Source organism: Toxorhynchites rutilus, chromosome 3 (assembly GCF_029784135.1).
Source record: "Toxorhynchites rutilus septentrionalis strain SRP chromosome 3, ASM2978413v1, whole genome shotgun sequence".
In the NCBI taxonomy this organism is placed as follows: Eukaryota; Metazoa; Arthropoda; class Insecta; order Diptera; family Culicidae; genus Toxorhynchites; species Toxorhynchites rutilus.
In genome coordinates, this window is record NC_073746.1 from 87,313,064 (window position 1) to 87,333,076 (window position 20,013).

General features: G+C 37.9%; 1 protein-coding gene across 4 annotated transcripts; it reads right to left on the reverse strand.

Annotated features, from left to right (window-relative positions):
* Positions 1-474: 474 nt before the first annotated feature.
* Positions 475-18,772, reverse strand: LOC129778256 (aromatic-L-amino-acid decarboxylase-like). 4 transcript variants are annotated; one of them, XM_055785048.1, is made up of 6 exons: positions 18,109-18,772; positions 15,042-15,096; positions 14,823-14,908; positions 2,032-2,266; positions 1,717-1,966; positions 475-1,647 (listed from the first exon to the last, which is right to left on the reverse strand). In XM_055785048.1, the coding sequence occupies exons 2-6, from the start codon at positions 15,072-15,074 to the stop codon at positions 779-781; spliced, it is 1,473 nt and encodes a 490-aa protein (XP_055641023.1). In that variant the 5' UTR covers positions 15,075-15,096; positions 18,109-18,772; the 3' UTR covers positions 475-778. The 4 variants fall into 4 exon arrangements, with proteins under 4 accessions (XP_055641023.1, XP_055641024.1, XP_055641025.1 ...); XM_055785049.1 differs by lacking the exon at positions 15,042-15,096 and having other exon boundaries at positions 18,109-18,769; XM_055785050.1 differs by lacking the exons at positions 15,042-15,096; positions 18,109-18,772 and adding an exon at positions 15,162-17,719.
* Positions 18,773-20,013: the final 1,241 nt, after the last annotated feature.

The window sequence follows — 20,013 nt, forward strand, 5'->3', positions numbered from 1 at the left end:
CAATTTCATTTATATGTTTTGAAACATTTGAATACCTGATTTGATACAAGTGCGCTGAACTAGAGCATTCAAAAAATTGGACAAACCAAGATCATATTTGCGACTGAACAAACCAATATCATTTACCATACCCAGCAAATTCAAATGTTTGTGACTATGGCAATGTTTCACCGATTGTAAATTTCACGATTTACATTTAGAACAGTTTGAGCGAAACTCTAGAACACTCATCTGGATCCCGGAATGAAGACATTGCTACGGTTTTATGAAAAATGAAAAATTGTTATAGTTATAATAACTTGAATTTGTTGTACTACTTCTAGCTTCTACCCGAAGCATCCTGTGAGAAACGACCAGCAGCGCAGAAGGAACGAACTTAACAATGACAGCAGACAAATACAATTGATCTGCAGTGTGGAACGCAACGCACGAATATTCAACTTGGAATAATTTAAATTTAATACAATGCTATAATTTCTCAGTTGTTCTTGCAATAAATAACTTTATTTATCTTATGTTTTTAACAATTACTTATATCAAGGGACATTTTCGACATAACAAGCTTACGATACGATAGGGCATGCATCTGTATACATCAATGGAATGATTGTATCCTTTACGTTACATGGTCCCACCATGCTCTCAAATCGCACATATAGTTACAACAAGTACATTTACACGACGAAGACAATATTAACATAGTATATCATTTATGAGCAGAGAGATAGAGAAATATTTTAGTTATTTCCTATCATCAGGAACACTTTCCAGCACCAGTTCACTTCTTTTCAGCTAATAGTTCGTCAGCCGAGGCGGCGACTTCCTTCCACGAGTACTCAATATCCGATGCTTCGGTGAATCGGGAACAAACTGCCATACGCAGGAAATACGTATCGTTAACCTTTGATGGGACCAGATGAATCTTTCCACGACCATTGATACGTTTCAGCAAAGCTTCATTGAGTTCGTTAGTTCCCTTCAGCTTGAAGCAAACCAGACCCATCTGAACGGTGGTGAAAATTTCAAAACGATCGTCCGCCAAACATAGAGCCTCGAATTGCTTAGCGAATGCACAATGGCGTCTGATATGGGCTTGGATATTCTCAACGCCATACAGACGCAGAACGAACCACAACTTCAGGGCACGGAAACGTCTGCCCAACGGAATTTGCCAATGACGATAGTCAGGAGCCGATCCTTGCATATCGTGCTTCAGGTACAGAGGATCGACGTTGAAGGCATTCACAATCCAGTACGGTTCCTTCAGCCACATAGCACTGCAATCGAAGTTTACCAACATCCATTTGTGGGGGTTGAAATTGAACGAATCGGCCGTCTCGATTCCATTCATCAGCGAACGGTATTCGGGACAGACGAAAGCCGATCCAGCATAAGCCGCATCCACATGAATCCACACCTTGTATTTGTTACCAACTGGGCCGAGTTCATCGAGACGATCGAATGCGCAGGTGTTGGTTGTGCCAAGAGTGCACACGGCGTAGAACGGAATCAGACCGTCGGCTAGATCCTGCTTGATAGCTTGTTCTAGAGTTTCTCCCCGCAGTTGAAGGTTAGAGTCAGCCTTCAGCGAACGGAGTCTCACACCGCCCAGCAGTCCAGCGCGCTCCACCGAAGAATGAGATTGATCTACGGAAGAATGTTAGAAGATTTATATATATAGAATTAAATCGTGCTTATGTACTGTATGTTACTTACTTGAGGTGTATCCCACCAGTTTCGAGATGATTTGATTCTCATCCCAGTCTGGCTGCTCCTCCTGTACACGCTTGATGGCTTTAGCCTTGGCACCGAGCAGCGCAACGAGTGTAGCCTCGCTGGCCGTTCCTTGGATCACACCGCCAGCTTGTCCTCCAGAACAAGCCAGAAATTCTTCTGGAAGGCCCAGCATTTTTCCCAACCAGTTGAGCATTTCTACCTCCAGTTCGGTACATGCGGGGCTAGCAATCTGAAATGAAGTGATTTTATGTTAAAATGACGAACTGAATAACAGAATGCTGCGAGCATATTTACCCAGGTGAATCCAATACACGCGATGGCACCGCTCAGCATGTCCGCCACAATGGCCGGATAGGAGTTTGCCGTTGGGAAATACGCGTGGAATTTCGGGCTGTGCCAATGGGTTACACCGGGCATGACAACCCGCTCGATGTCGGCCATCACGTCCTGCCATGACTCCGGTTGCTGGGGAGCCTCCGCGGGGATCAACGGTCGCAGATAACCCGGCTGAACTTCAGGAAGCACGCGTCTGAAAAGATTAGCCGAAAAGTGGTTGATCAATGCCGCGTTGAATTAGTTACGAAAAGAAAAAGGCAAATTGTAAAGATAGTTAATTGCGTAATTTTTTTTTTCGGCTGTGCGCTTATTTTCAGACCATAGGCAATCAGGTGCATATGAACGAATTCAGTTTGAATAAATAGGTAATTGGAAATCGATCCAATCATTCCAGTCATGCTCAAGATCGTGTTAAATTATACTTGTAAATTGATGACTGTATTCGTTGTGTGTACCAGAAGTGAGGGGGATTTTGTGGCATTGGGAGTCGTATATCAATATAATCTGATTCATTCATATACGCATTATATACGATAGGTAACAAAAATATTGAGTATACAACAGTGAAATAAGATACGCATTTCAAATAATCGTTTCATTGAATTTTTAAAAAACATTACAGTGTTTTTAAATTTATTTGAAGTTGAACACGTCGCAATGCTTGCGCTGGGTATAAATAGTTTCGAGCAAATACCAATTCGTGTTACGTCTACCTTATTGCTAAACAAAATTAAATACTATGACATTCGGTCTGAATTCGGTCTGTCATCGTCACAACATTTGATGTGGGACAGTTATCATTATGATCCATTTCAATTGATAAAAAACATACTGTAAATGCAGTTAAGCGACTCAATATACAGTGACATGGACATCGAAGGGAATTGACAAACGCGTCATAATAAGCGTACGCCATAGAAAGTGTTTTGTGAAAAAATGTCGGTCATTAGAATCGAAAATATTTAATTGAAAATAGGTCACAATAAGCAACATGCCACTGTCAAGAAGTCGTTATATCCGACTTTTTTGAACATGTAATTTTAAATGAAAACCAAACTTCGTTGTGTTACGAGGGTCACTATTTATATTTCGGGAATTGGCAACACTGATGTCATGTGAGTCCATCTGACGGTTCCATCGTAAAGTTTGACATTTTTGACGATATACGTACTCAGAACATTTTGTCATACGGACGCTATTTGTTTATTTTATATTTAGTTGAAAGTTTGGTCTCGGCAAAAAAATGGAACTGAATCGTGAACATTTTCGTGCGATGATTTTTTACGACTTTCGACGTGGATTATCACAACAAGAGTGCGTCAATCAACTTAACTTGACTTTTGGCGATGAAGCTCCATCAAAAACCACTGTGTATCGCTGGTATAGTGAATTCAATCGTGGTCGTAGTTCGCTGTCCGACGAGTTTCGTAAAGGTCGTCCAAAATCGACTGTAGTGCCAGAAAACATCGATGCTGTGCACGAAATGATTAAGCAAGATCGTCATGTAACCTATTGTGAAATTGAGGCATCCCTAAGCATTAGTTCCACCAGCATATATGCGATTTTACATTAACACTTAGTTTTGCGAAAATTATATTCACGTTGGATCCCACATAATTTGACAATCGCTCAAAAAAAAGGCTCGTGTCGATTGGAATAAATGCTTTGAAAATTGGTTTAAGCGCATGCAAAAGTGTATCGATCATCGTGGCGAGTACTTTGAAAAACAATAAAAATATATTCGCAGCTTAACTATTTGTTTTTGTTCCTATTCCCGAAATATAAATAGTTACCCTCGTATTACGTCATAATTAGCGATTGGTCAACATAAACGGATTCTACTGTACAATAAAAAAAATGAGTGATATTCACAATAAAAAATCAAAGTGTGTACCACATCAAATTGCATCACGGAAAAAAACCCTGTAGAAAATTACCCATTGGGTATACTCTTGAAAGTTTTGGTAGAGGTAGTTTAAAGTCTATTGTATACACTGTATTTTCATCGCTATCAGTTTTTCGAAAATTGGAAATTGAAATTGATTTTGCGCAAGCTCCTGGAAAATCCTCAACTCTTTCATCGGGACATAGGGAAACAACTCGGAATCGTGCAGTCAACGGTGAGTCGTGTGATTAAACGGTACTACGAAATTCTGAGCATCGAACGGAAGGCTTACGTACTGCTTACGTACAAAGTTCAGAAGGCTTCAAATCGTGACGAACGGCAAAACACGGTGGGAAAGTCACGGGCCCGGAAACTGTACATCCAGATGCTAACGAATCCTGATTGTCTCATCATGGATGGTGAGATTTACCTCAAGGCGGACTTCCGACAGCTTCCGGGTAGATCTATCTCAAGGAGTGTCTACAGAAGCGTCTGCTTCTCCTGTTGAAGCAACACGAGGGCCCTACGATCTTCTGGCGAAACGAATCTCATTCGTGGAATCCGAACAAATGAAGCGTTCAAGTTTACCCCGAAACTCGCGGTCCTTAATGTGTTAAGCAGGACATGTCAAGATTTTGAGATCTTTTGGGGCGTCCTGATTTATTTTTCACAATCTAGCCTTTGTCCTGATTTTCGTGAGAAATTAATTTTTGTCGCAGAAACAGAATTATTCTCAGTGTATTATGTTTTTAGGTAGAACCTTTTTTATTGAAGATCAATGTTTTGTGAGCATATAAAAAGTAGCAGTCGGATTTTCCACGAGATCTTTCAACTATTTTCATTTCGAGATTTTGTTTCACTGGCCATGGTGATGTTTTTGTGTTTTGTCTCGATACTCCAAGTAAATTTTTTTTCTAATGATTAAACGAAAGTGTCATTTGTCACCGATGAATTGCGCCAGAAGTATCTCTTCTTCAAAAAAGAACAATAGAATTATGAGGCCAACGCTGCATATGTGATTCATAAGTGTCGGTGGCTCACAGCGGTATTTAGATTTAACCATTTTGTTGAAACAGAAGTTTGAAATCAACAATGAAAAAAATAACGGGTAGATCTGATTAGAAAAAGCATATCCAAACACCGAAACATTGCCAGAATATTCGATTGGTATCCACTTCCAACTCCATGCCGAACTATGTGGTGCAGAAATCCAGTCGCTCAGAAAATTTGGATTGCAAACGGAATTCTTGCGTTTCATACCCCTGACTTGTACTTTGGTACTATTGTACTGGATGTTTGATGGTTTGATCACCCGCCAAAAATTCTCCTGTGCTCGTAAAAAAATATAAGCCACTATCTCCGGAATATTTCCACCGCATGGATCGCCCAAGAGATAGGGTAAATGACTTTGGTTTGTCCGATTTAGGGTGATTTATATAATTTGGGTTTGTTGAAAAGCCCCAAGTATCTAGTTGCTAATAATACCATAAGGCGTTCAAATTGTTCATTTTTTAGGTTTTTTTAACGATTTTCTTCACCTCTGATCAGTGTTGAAAAAAATCATCTTCGCTAAACTCAAATGTATAAATTTTCGGGTTAAGTTGCATCGAAAACCTATATATTCCAAACGAAAATCAAAATCACAGATCCAGACAACCAGTAAATGTGAGCAAATGAACTTTTGTTCTTCAATATGCTTGGAAGTTCAATTTTCCACCCAGTGTCATTTTCATCTCGATTATTCAAGATGCCAGAATTGAATTTCATTTTAGCCAAATGAATATCAGATTTTGTTTACTTTTAACCTGAGGCAGCTGTGTGCGGTTGATTTTTATTTATGCCGTTGTTACCGTCTCGACAAATAAAATCCTGCGTGATTTCTTGCAAAGTTCGTTTCATCGAACTCTGGCGTATTCGTTAACTAATTGGTCCGGCCTGACTATTTTTAAAATTTTTTAAATTTGACTCAAAATCAACGCCAGAACGAATATCGTTTCGAATGTGATGAATATCAATTTGTTGCTTTTGATATTCAAAGTATAAATAACAGCGAAGTTATAAACCCCACTCAATGCCGCATTCATTCATTATAGCAAATTGGTTCATGCATCAGCGATATGAACAAAATGAACTCGTTTGTTATTGTCATCAATATAATAAGGGCAGTGTGTTTCAAACTGAAAAAAAAAGTCATTTACACTGAAATAAAATCGTATTCGTTACTCGTGAATAATTGTTTATATTCTAAGACACTGCCTCTGATCGAGGTTTGTCCGAAAAATCATCATGGTTTATCCGTTTTTAAAAAGCACCATTCTTGAATGAAAAAAATCGAATTTTCAAGTAGATGTTTCATTTCTTATTACTTGAGTTTACTGTCATCATAATGATCCATTCATAGCTTAGGATTCCTTCAGAATATTGCCTTTTCTTGGGCATTTTAAAGGTGCACTCAACACAGAGAAACTTTATTTCTACTTCATGCGAAGGACAACACTAGCGTCTCACATTATCATGCCGGGTGTTCAGGTTCGATTCCCGTGCTGGCCGGGGGATTTTTCATCAAAGAAATTACCTTCGACTTGCACTGTGGTCACGCGTATTCAAGAGCTTGACCCTCGGAATACATTCAAAGCGTGTTATTTGGCTTAAGAAATCTCAACCAAGTATTAAATAAATGACGCTAGTTAATGCATACGTTGAGACAGCAAAAGTTCCACAAGGGAACGTTAGCGCCATTCAAGAAGAAGAAGCGAAGGACAACAAAACAAAACAAACAAACTGCAGCGCGCCAAGTGGCTGCCAAAGTAACCATGTGGACAAACCAACATCAGCGCATTGATCAAACCATGGTCAGAATTGAGGTCATCGAGATGCATTAATTACATGATTTAGATGTATAAATCTGATCCAAATGGTGTACAAGCACGATGTTTACAATATTTGTAAGTGTTATAACCCAGAAAAGGTCTGAATACCTACCAAATAATCATCTGATGGATGCTTAAAAGTAAGCTCAAATGAGGGACGCATTGACACCATTGAAAAAGACTATTTTATTTATATGTTTGGTAACATTTGAATACTTGATTTGACACAAGTGCGCCTTACTAGACCATTCAAAAAGTGGACAAACTAATATTATTTACCTTATGTGAAATAAATAAATTTCACGTGTTTTTTTAATTTATTTATATCTCTAAGAATCACAATGGTTTCATCATAATCGTAACTATGACAGGTGTCCTGATTTTCATCTCCGACCAGATGGTATCTCTACCCAAAGAACACGCAGAACGGTAACAAAAAACGCCGAACCGAATCCGATGTGTTAAGGTAGTAGTGGCAACAGCAACAGCAGCGGAAAAAACCTTCCAAAAACATTCTGTTTTCCGCCGAAGAACACATCTAACAACACTGAAAAATACCTTCTTCACACCCGGCAAGAATCCGGCGCTGCGTATTGGCGCTCTTTTAACCTGGACTTGAATTCACGAAATTTTAATTATCGATCGGATAAGGCAACAGTGAGACATTCACGATATATAAGTCATTCGGGCAGTGACAACGAAGTTTTCCAAATGCCCTTCCACAAAAACGAATGTTTAGTGCGAATTGACCTTCTTCAAGGCTATGAACTATGGTGAATGAACTGAGAAATTTTGAACCTTTACAATTCAAAACATCATGATCGTCATCACCAATAAGTCCGAAAATATTCTTAAATTCAAACAAGCTCCCTTCCAACGAAATGAATATAGACGACATGTCGGTGTCTCCATTTCGAACGCAACGCTGCCGTCCGATCGCTAACTTGATGATTCGTGAAAGCTGGCTACTAGCTGACGATTGGTGAATGCTGTCATCTGGAACGCGGATTGTAACTTATACTCAATAAATTGAAAATGGACGGAACCTAAATTGCAATATTTCCACTTTCCACACAGTCCGTAGAACGAACGCTGCATTTTCATTTCGAGCGAGCGATCCACCCGTGTCAGAATCGCAGTGATATATAAATAATATGTCTTGCTGATACATTAGATGCTCGTTATTGACAGCACGGATAGGTATGAGCAGAGCAAATGTATAGGTACATCAATTCGATTGGTATGCAGATCATCAAAATATGGTGGCAGCAAAAATAGTTATTAGCGTTAAAACTATTTCATAAAAACGTGCCCTGTTTTCTGATTTGACACCATTACTGAAAGACACAATTCTACGTCAAAGAATAGGTGATGATTTCTTCAAGACGGGTATATGGTACCATGTGAGACCGTTTTGTCACTAAATTGTTTAGGGGATATAGTTATATGAAAATAGTACGGAAAAAACCAGAATGGGAATTATTTACCTGAAGCGTGAAGGAGAGAGGCTGATCACAAGCGAGGTTGTGTACAAACGTATTGTGCTTTGTTTACAAACAAAACACAATATATTTCCAAGGCGTTGCATACGTTGAGACAACAAAAGTTCCACAAGGGAACGTTAACGCCATTCAAGAAGAAGAAGCGAAGGACAACAAAACAAAACAAACAAACTGCAGCGCGCCAAGTGGCTGCCAAAGTAACCATGTGGACAAACCAACATCAGCGCATTGATCAAACCATGGCCAGAATTGAGGTCATCGAGATGCATTAATTACATGATTTAGATGTATAAATATGATCCAAATGGTGTACAAGCATGATGTTTACAATATTTGTAAGTGTTAAAACCCAGAAATGGTCTGAATACGTATCAAATAATCATCTGGCGGTTGCTTAAAAGTAAGCTCAAATGAGGGGCGCATTGACACTATTGAAAAAGACTATTTTATTTATATGTCTGGAAATATTCGAATACTTGATTTGACACAGGTGCTCCTTACTAGACCATTCAAAAAGTGCACAAACTAATATTATTTACCTTATGTGAAATAAATAAATTTCACGTGTTTTTTAAATTTATTTATATCTCTAAGAATCACAATGGTTTGGTCATAATCGTAACTGTGACAGGTGTCCTGATTTTCATCTCCGACCAGATGGTATCTCTACCCAAAGAACACGCAGAACGGTAACAAAAAACGCCGAACCGAATCCGATGTGTTAAGGTAGTAGTGGCAACAGCAACAGCAGCGGAAAAAACCTTCCAAAAACATTCTGTTTTCCGCCGAAGAACACATCTAACAGCACTGAAAAATACCTTCTTCACACCCGGCAAGAATCCGGCGCTGCGTATTGGCGCTCTTTTAACCTGGACTTGAATTCACGAAATTTTAATTATCGATCGGATAAGGCACCAGTGAGACATTCACGATATATAAGTCATTCGGGCAGTGACAACGAAGTTTTCCAAATGCCCTTCCACAAAAACGAATGTTTAGTGCGAATTGACCTTCTTCAAGGCTATGAACTATGGTGAATGAACTGAGAAATTTTGAACCTTTACAATTCAAAACATCATGATCGTCATCACCAATAAGTCCGAAAATATTCTTAAATTCAAACAAGCTCCCTTCCAACGAAATGAATATAGACGACATGTCGGTGTCTCCATTTCGAACGCAACGCTGCCGTCCGATCGCTAACTTGATGATTCGTGAAAGCTGGCTACTAGCTGACGATTGGTGAATGCTGTCATCTGGAATGCGGATTGATAACTTATACTCAATAAATTGAAAATGGACGGAACCTAAATTGCAATATTTCCACTTTCCACACAGTCCGTAGAACGAACGCTGCATTTTCATTTCGAGCGAGCAATCCACCCGTGTCAGAATCGCAGTGATATATAAATAATATGTCTTGCTGATACATTAGATGCTCGTAATTGACAGCACGGATAGGTATGAGCAGAGCAAATGTATAGGTACATCAATTCGATTGGTATGCAGATCATCAAAATATGGTGGCAGCAAAAATAGTTATTAGCGTTAAAACTATTTCATAAAAACGTGCCCTGTTTTCTGATTTGACACCATTACTGAAAGACACAATTCTACGTCAAAGAATAGGTGATGATTTCTTCAAGACGGGTATATGGTACCATGTGAGACCGTTTTGTCACTAAATTGTTTAGGGGATATAGTTATATGAAAATAGTACGGAAAAAACCAGAATGGGAATTATTTACCTGAAGCGTGAAGGAGAGAGGCTGATCACAAGCGAGGTTGTGTACAAACGTATTATGCTTTGTTTACAAACAAAACACAATTTCCAAGGCGGCTACAGGGTGATTTTGACATATTGGCCCACCTTAGGATGTACTTCTGAGCGCCTTGGATTTCTTAGGTGGCCCATACACGCACAATAACAGCGCCATATATGAGGTTGCGCAATCGAATTGAATGTGTGTTTCTGATATTAAGAGACTGTACAGTATATTCTAGGAAAACCGAAAATTCAGATATTTATTGTGTATTGTTGAAAAGTATCGAATAATCCATGGAGAATATTTCGCATAACCTTCAATATAATCTTCGCACATTCAATTTCATTGCACGAATCTGACTGTTGCGCAATAAAATTGTACGTTTGTAGAAAACCTTCAATAATATTGTACATACATATCCATAGTCGTATTGAGCGTGTATAGTTTGTGCGATTATGACACATACAAAATGGTTTAAAACAAAGTAACACCAGTTGGGTCAACCAAAAGGGCCCAATGAGCAGCAGATTGAGTATAGCTAATATATAAGAATTTGTTGTACAAATATTCCAGTTGATTGAAATGCGAAACAACTTCAGCAGCACGTGGCAAAGAAAAACCCCATCCCATCGATTGAATGACGCTAATTCCCATCAGAACTGGAATCCCCACACGCCCATTCACTTCACGATGACTAATGAGGCCCGAATAACTAGTTTCACACAACGCGTTTCCAACTGCGTCGAGAGATGAACGTAGGTACATTCCGCCATTCACAAGCACAAGTTTTTGGGGGCTATACTTGAACTTGAAGTTGAACACGCAAAAAGAGCAAATGTAAGCTAGGTCAGGGATATAAACAGACAGACAGATAATCGTGAGGCACGCGTAGCTTGCTAACATATTTGATTTGATCTCAACAGCTTCGTTACATAATTATCGTTCCCATGGTCAATGAGAGCATTCACTTGACTAGGCGTTCGTACAGAATAGTGCGCCGAGCAATTGCAGTTGCAACAGCTTCTCAGTATTGGGATTAGTTAGCAGCATTGCTTTAAACCAGTTCCACTAGTTTGTGAACGATATGAAATGGAAAACAATCACACCTTGAACTGAACGTACATTTACAACACCATTTTAACTAGAGACGGGTTTCTCTTTTCGTTATTCGAATAATCAATTCAGCATTTGATGATATAACTGGAATTGTCATAGTTGTAAACCGGAATCCTTGAGAGGTTTTGCGACAAATTCTCTCTTTTCCGCAGTTTAACGCTGTGAACGTTCGTTTTATTTCCGCCTCAATTAATCTACTTTCGATTTTCGGTCAACCTTGGACCACCACAGGTGTGTGTGTTCGTAACGATTATGTGGAGAATGCAATTCCACCAGACAATAGAATACGATCGCGTGCAGCCACCGGTGAAGTTTTTAGAATTATGGGAAAACATTCAGTCTACTGTCTGTGGGTCAAGTTCGTCGTTCCACAAGTGCAATGTACTGATAATTGTTTCGATCATCGATACATAATAAGTTTAACCTAAGCATGTGATTTTATGAGTCATTTTCATTAATCTTTAGCACCTCAGTTCATCAACAAAAACAGAACTGTGATAACTTAATTTGTCTATTTCAGCTTTGAAGTCTTGGTTGTAACTCAAACCATATCCGTAAAACTAATTATAGAAAAGATGTGTGATCGAAAAACCGCCGATTTGTGAAATGGACGTTTGAAAGATCTAGTTTAATTTATTGTTTAATATAGGCCCAACATAATATAAATTCAAAGTCACAATCATTCGAATGCTCGATTTCAAGTGAAATTTAATGTCTTCTAGACAGAATTTTAAGTAAAAGTCGCTATGTTATTGAATTGATTCTATATCTTCTTCTTAAATGGCACCAACGTTCCTAGAGGAACTTCGCCGTCTCAACGTAGAATTACTTGCGTAATTTCTATTAGTACTTTGTTGAGATTTATATGTAGAATAACACGCCTTGAATGCATTCTGAGTGGCAAGCTCTAGAATACGCGTAACCACAGTGCTAGTTGGAGGAAATTTCTTTGACGAAAAATTCCCCCGACCAGAACGGGAATCGAACTCGAACCTCCGGAATGTTAGGTGTGATGCTAATCCCTCGGCCACAGGAGCACAAATTCATTCTATATACTTATGAATTTACCGCTTGGAAAAGTATGAAAAAGCGGGTGAATTACCCCGACACAAAATTCTCCGTTGATTACTAAGGTTGCACATACACTGTTTGACCAATGCCAAATATTTGACTCTTTTTGGCAGATAAAATTTGATCAACGTGTACTGATCAAATATATTCGACACAAAACACGACAAGCAAATATTCAGTTACTGGATGCCTAAAATATTTTTTCGGTCTGTTCTTCGAACCTGTTGGTACATAGTTAGGTTACCTTATATATTTCAGTCGATTTTTTTTCCTTGTACGATGTTTGACATTGTTTGCCACTGTTGATAATTGAAGAGTGGCAAACAAAATAGTGTACAAATTAAAAAAAAACAAACTTCATCTGTCAATAAGAGTCGAATATTCGACCTCCAGACAGCGTACGGCCAACTTAAAAACAAAAGTAAACAAGTGACACTGATAAAAAAAAGCGAGCATGAAACCTAGCATCTCTGCCCTGAATATCATTTCGTTCGCAAATATTTGAAGGGCTTAGTAGAAAGACCTGCACCTTCCATAGTGAACGAATGTCAATAAAAGGGAGGCTAATTAGTGGGAAAACTGCCGTTCTTCTGTGTGCTTATATAGATAGATAGATAGATAAAGATGATAAACGTCATAACGCGATGTATGTGGAGCGGAGTAGGATTCTCATAAATGGGAGAAAAGAATATAATTTTGTAGATTATATACATGAAAATGAAGAATGAATAAAATGAGCTAGATAAAACTGTAAACATTGAATAAAACTGGAGATTTTTGAACTTTGACTGTTGCTTGAAAAAAATTGACAACATCCAGTAAAAACTGGAAGGTTGGAAACTCTACTCGGATGGAACTTATGATCTGCTGCTGCCTTTGGACGGTGTTGAGAATAATCAGAGAAAACCCAAAACTCCCTCAGGACGATATAGCCACGAACTACAATTCAAGCAAAAGAACTTTCCGGAGGATTCGTCTGCGAGAAAATTATTATTCATTCAGCAACAGCAAACAACCGAACCAAACACTGAAGTAGACTTCAGTGACCAATTAACGCGATCACGACGATCGGCGCGATCACGCGATTGGAGATTGTACACCAAAGTTCTAACGAGATCCAAAACATGCTTACTTGTGAAAGATGAAAAGTACATAGGATTTTGGGCAGTGACCCGTGCAAAAGTTTTATAATTAGGTCGAGGAGATGTCCCCGGAAATCAAAACATCTTCTTGCTGGAACTTATTAATTAATCTTTGCTTGCTAAATATCAATATTCCAAAAGCACGCTGGAAGGCTGGAAGGAATTTGGTGCATCTGGTCCCCTAGAACATGATCAAGAACAACAAACCGCCCTGGAATACGTTCTTTCGAAACCTGTTGAGACACAATAAAGCGGGAACTCAGAAAGTCTAAGGAGAGAGCAAAAGATGCATAGGACATGCTAAGAAAGTGGATACGGGTACGATTGTTCAAACTGTTTTGGGGGGCGTGAAGCGAGAGTATCGAGAGCCTCTAATAATTAATTCATGTAAATATGTAAATATATGTAAATTAATCCTAATACCTGTTTTTGTATAGAATACAAGAGAATTGAGAGTGAATTTTTGTTGTTGCTATTATGTTGTGTTCGTCCTTCATATATGTCCTTGTGCTAGATCTCTACACACTTATTTAAATGTTCATCTGGAGTGTTCGAAGTGTCAAGCCGATCAAAATTTTAAATGAATATCTATACAACTTTCCAAAAATTTCAATCAAAGTTCAATGAAATTGTGTTTCTTTAAAACGTAGAAAAATTCCAGCCGAATTAGAACCTCAAGTAAAATTAAAGTTCAGACAAAGCTGGTTGAATTTCAACAATTTATGTGAAATTCTTTGATAAAAATCAATGAATATAATTGTAGGCAATCAATAAGATCATATTTTCAAAAATCCTGTTTAGGTTCAAGGCGCTGTGAGTAGAGCATTGCTTATGTTCTTTCTCAATAAGACAGAAAAATTCTATCATTTTCTCGGAAAAAGTTGCAAAATAAATAATGTTATAATAATACAATTCATAACAATAGGATTCTTCAAAGTTCATCGATACAGAAATTGATCTGTTCAGAACTATAGTATTTATTAAGAGGATTATATGCATCATGTCTTTTTTCTCTCATGGGACATGTCCGATGTCATTCAATTCAAATAAATCCAACATCGCTATAATACATCACTTGGTTCCGAAAATATACTGAATGTTAGGGCACATTTCTACTTCGAAGTGAGTAGTGGATAGCCAACGTCCAAAATGGTTCGGAGTGCAAAGGCTTAATATCATTTCGAAAATCAGCGTTCCACAATTTCGATGAGTCAACTTGCAAGCGGGTATATCACATACGATCGCATCGCTCAACATTTTTGGACCGTAGATGGGGATTCTACACACAACACAGTTCAACGCAATACGTGATAATTTGATACGCGATCCGTAAGATGTAATTTTCCCATCTATCAATCGTTGAGGGAATCCCCACGATCTTGGAACGAGAAACTCACCTGTCTCTGATGTTTTCCAGATAGTTAGCGATGTAGTCCACCATCTCCTTGGCGAACTCTTTGAACTGTGGTGCCTGCATTTCAGTCTATCGAGGAGAACAAATGAAAACAAAACAAAAAGAAACTTCATATCAGTACCATCATCAACAGCGGATCCATACGTTGGAAGTCATGCAGTCATGCAGCGAGCACAAATTTAGTCGGGTTTTTATTACTTACGACAGGGGGAGCCACAAACTTATTGGTACCCATTCCGATGTTAGTAGTAAGGAAGCTTGTAAAGTTAGCGAAGAATTTAGTTGAGCAAAGCATCTAGAATGTCAATGGTAGGTAATTTACGTTTTGGTTTGATTATGCTGGGATCGACATTGAGGTAAATAAATACAACTCGTTGTAAAATCAGGAAAGGTGCGGGACACTTAGGAGAACTAAAAGTTGTAGCGAGTATCAACACTGGACTGCCTTATTCGGGTCAGCTGTAGACAGGCATACGTTATACATTCGGGATGTAAATAACATCACGTACATAACGTCATATAACGGCTATGAAATCAACAAACTCAAGTTGAGAGTTTCAATTTACGACACAGATAAATGATAGATATATCTACGAACGGTAAAACTATCATCGGTATCGCTTTGGAAGAGAATGGTTACAGAAAGTGTGCTGATAGGCGTTATATTGCCGGTAAATTGACTTATGATCTTCTCTATTGGAGAGCAGTAATTGAATCACCAGTTGCTCGGTATATATTCCCATGTATTTCGAACAATAGCTACAAACTTTCCCTGAATATTATTTGAGAAGAATCTGGATAACATGAGAATTGAGAGCAATTAGTCGAAATACGCTTTTCTTAGTTTGTGGACCCGTTGGGTTTCACTTGTATTGTTGACATGTGTTTCACCTGTCCTTTAGCATTTTTCATACAACAGTGTAGAGTAATCAACTTTCAAGCAAAAACAGATTATACCAAATTTTTCGAGAAAATAATGAAATAAATGTACAAACATAAACTAATTTTTCATTTTTAGAGCACGATTTCGAGTTTAAGCCGTTAATATTGGGAATACAAAAAAAAAGCTTTAAAAGTTATTTATAATTTTGAAGGTTCCTTCAAAAATTTATTGCATTCGAATTATCTTCCAGCGTTAGCGTTTTTTCAATGTTTCACACAGCAAAAAGATTTCTAAAAAATCCTTGTCTTAACAAGCAATTCTAGAATTGACCCACATATTCACAGGGCTTCGATCGGAACAATATCTAGTGAATATGGGAAATCGGGTTGGAAGCTGAAGTGTCTTCAGGATAAAATTGCCCATATTAGGAACATTGGTTTATTAGGACCATTTGAGCCGTAATGTTCGACTAAATTGAGGTTTGATGCTTTTTATGAGAGCAGTATCTGTAAGTCATATCGATCTATTGCTTTGATATACTTGTGTGCATGCTTCTAGAAAAATTGAAAAATTAAAAAAATAAATCGTCTGCCAGAGCAGTGCTGTCTGAAGATAAATTGTCGTTCAAGGGGTTAATAGAGAGTGTTTGCAATATAGATCGACATCTCGTAAATTCGTCAAGAAATGATTTAGAAGCTGACTGTAAAGCTAGCCGATTCATAAACGACGTAAAATTTTATATTTTCTTCACATTGTACATGAGAAAGCAGAACATTACTACATATGAATGCCAAAAAAGAAATGCGATGGGAAAAAATATTGAAACCCATTGAATAAAAATAATTACTGTACAAAATTGGAACCTCATTTTTAAAAATCTATAAATTCTGTATGAAATCCCGAAAATCTGTAATGTGTATCTACAGATTCTTGGTTTCAAAAAGTCTAAAAAGTATGTATAAATAGATATTATTCTGTAGATATAATAACCCTGCTCCCGACACGATTCGATACAAAGAAAATATTTCCGATTTTGACTTTTGAGGCAGTAAGTACACGACCAAACAACTTGGCATGAGATCATAAAAGATGGTCGAATGTGATTTAACTACACCAATCCGCAAAATTGTTTGTATCCGTAGCGAAAAACTAAACAGTGTCCTTACATTGTCCTATCAATGAAATTTAAAAAACGTTTCATAAGTAAAATAAGTTAAAGTTCGTCATTTTCACTACACTACTTTTTATATTATTGTGGAGTTTCAAAGTGAAGAACTTTTTTCGTTCTTTGGTACCGATTTGATATCTCAACTACTTTCACTGTAATTTTATTTTCAACACATCATGTGCGAATATTTTTCATTGAGAACTAGTTTGAGAACCATATCTCAGCACTTAAAAAAAAGTTCACCATTTCTTGTGGATTTTGTGGATTTTCATCAAATATGAGATTCTCGATAAAACACCACATTCTCTGTTTACATGTAAACGAATTTGCTCGTAGAAGGTTTAAATTGTATACAAAATTATGGGAAATTTTTAAACTATCAAGAGTTTATAACACTTAACAGTATCTCATGTAATCAATGAACGTATGTTGAATCAAAACAAACTTCCGAAAAACTCATATCTTACACACAGCTTGTAATACCATTATCTACGCATACCCTACGCACCAATCTCATGAACATTACCATAATCAGTATCGAGTGAAATATTTAGTTCACACTTCCCGAAATTGGTCAGTCACTGTGAAAACCACAATTTGAAATCTGACAAAGGCTATTCTCTAATCATTCGAACACAATTTTTTTGCGGTTGTTAGGCCAAGACTTGAAATCAAATGAACACATTCACCTAGTTTCCCTATGCTTTGATACCGAATGTATGGTTGATTCACGAGGCACATATTAGGTAATGTAGTAGATTGATTTCGTATTCTGTTGATATTCGGTTAGATAACATAATTACTATATGTATTTATAACAGTATGTTAACTAAAAAAAATCAATTCTATTATTTATACCAATCAATTCAAGCACACTGTTGTTTTATTTCTGAGAAGGTCATTTGTTATAATGCAAACTTCCTCAGTACGATACCTTTTCTGTAAAATCCTTTTCGAATTTATTTCCGCCTCACATCAATACAGAAAATGTGAACATTCACTCGCTGAAATTAACCGAGGGTCAAATCAAGATCTCCATAACACGCTTAGAATCGCGTCTGACCACTATTTAAAGCCACACCGTCCTTGATCAACTCACGAAAGCAGATTTAAACTCTCAGTGCACCTTCGATAGTTCTAAGTTCATTCCGAGTTTTATTGCAAAACTTGTTTTATTCTACTAGTCTTAAACCAAGGCGGTTGAAGAATTACTCCTACCTTTTCGATCAGCTCTCCGTGGTTAAAAGAAACTCAAAAAACCTTTAGCGGGATTGTCGCGAACAAGTGCCTCGTAAAATTACTTCCTGTTGCACTAGCCCGAAAAAAAAACTACCACAAAAATTATTTCACACTCGATCCGTTCCGTCCTTTTATCGCGCACTTACGAAAAAAACGGTTCACACTCAACTGGTTACCAATCGAAAAACAAACGCGAAGTTTATCACACACCGCGCGCACTAACTGTTACACGCTAGAGGAAACAATTGTAATTGCCGACCGGGCTGTTTCTATGCTACTGGAAGTTAAATCTGGCCGTGACAGGCTTTTAAAGTGGGTATGTTCATCGGTATGTTCCATTCATTCGTTCTCACTCTCCGGACCCCGGTAAGTGGCGAAGCGGATTTGAGGCCGCCAGCAGTGTATGTGCGAGAGAAGAGCGAGAGTGGGCATATGTTTCGGGGGTGTTCACAGTGGGTAAATTTTTGAGCTAAAGAAGTAAAAACTTATTCATTTGGGAAATCCACTAAGCGAAGACGTGCGTGACGCAGTTTACTTGAAAGGATTGAACTTTGAAATACAGTAGCCTCTCCAATCTGTCACTATGAAAATAAAAATCACATATTCTTCAACATCTATGCTTGCAACTTTACTTTTAGTGCTTTTTAGAACAATATGTACATTAAACATTTATTGAATAAATTAATTATCATTTGTAATACAATAAGACGTAACTAAATCATACCAAAACTATTGTTGCAGCACAATTTCAAGTATTTCTTCAAATACCCTAGATATAAGCTAAGCCCAAATTGTTTCGTTTTACCCATTCAATGGAATCATTTAAAATTCTGACTGCGGCTCTGAGTGGATATCAAACCATATATTCCAGAACTACATCATCCCTTACAAATTTTAATGATTGATTATCGGAATAAGTACAGAATTAGTATCGAATCGAATGTGACTCTTTCTTTCTCCTTTAGGTTATACTGTTATTTGAGACTCTAGTTGCGGAGTGCTATACAAAGTTGACAATTCTGTCTTCATCAACTTTTCATCTATATATGAGGGGCTTAGAATGAAAGGGGTGTAAGTGATTTGATCGATTTCTCTACATCGACTTTCTCTTATGGTCATACAAAACTTAGCTGCAAATACATTCCCAGCTGTATTTGACAACGTGGAAGATAGGTCAGAACCTCATCTATCGGATTCTATAGCAAACTCAAATTGGAACGTTTTTGCAGTTGAGTTATTAAGTTGAGTGAAGAAAAAGTTGATGAAGAAAACTTACAAAGTTGATCAAGTCACTTACACCCCTTGCATTCTAAGCCCCTCATATATAAAAATGGATTTCTGTCTGTCTGTCTGATTCCTATGGACTCGGAAAATACTGAACCGATCGACATGACAATTGGTATGTAGGGGTTTTTGGGGCAGGGGAAGGTTTTCGTGATAGTTTGAGACCCCTCCCCCCTCTCTAAATTTCTACATTACTCGAGAATTAATGAAGCAAATGAAACGAAATTTGGCATGTGGAGGTTTTAGGGTGCAATAAATGTTGCTATGGTGGTTAGACACTCCACCCCCTCTCTAAGGGGGGTGGGGATGGTTCTGTACAAATGAAACACTGATTTCTGCATTACTTGAGAATTAATCAAGCAAATGAAACGAAATTTGGCATGTGGTGGTTTTAGGGTGCAATAAATGTTTTTACGGTGGTTAGACACTCCACCCCCCTCTCTAAGGGCGGCTGCAATACAAATGAAACTCAAATTTATGCATAACTCGAAAACTAATCAAGCAAACGGAACCAAATTTGGCATGTGGAGGTTTTAAGGGACAAGAAACATTTCTAAGGTGGTTCAACACTCCTCCCACCTTTCTAAGGAGGGCTGCCAT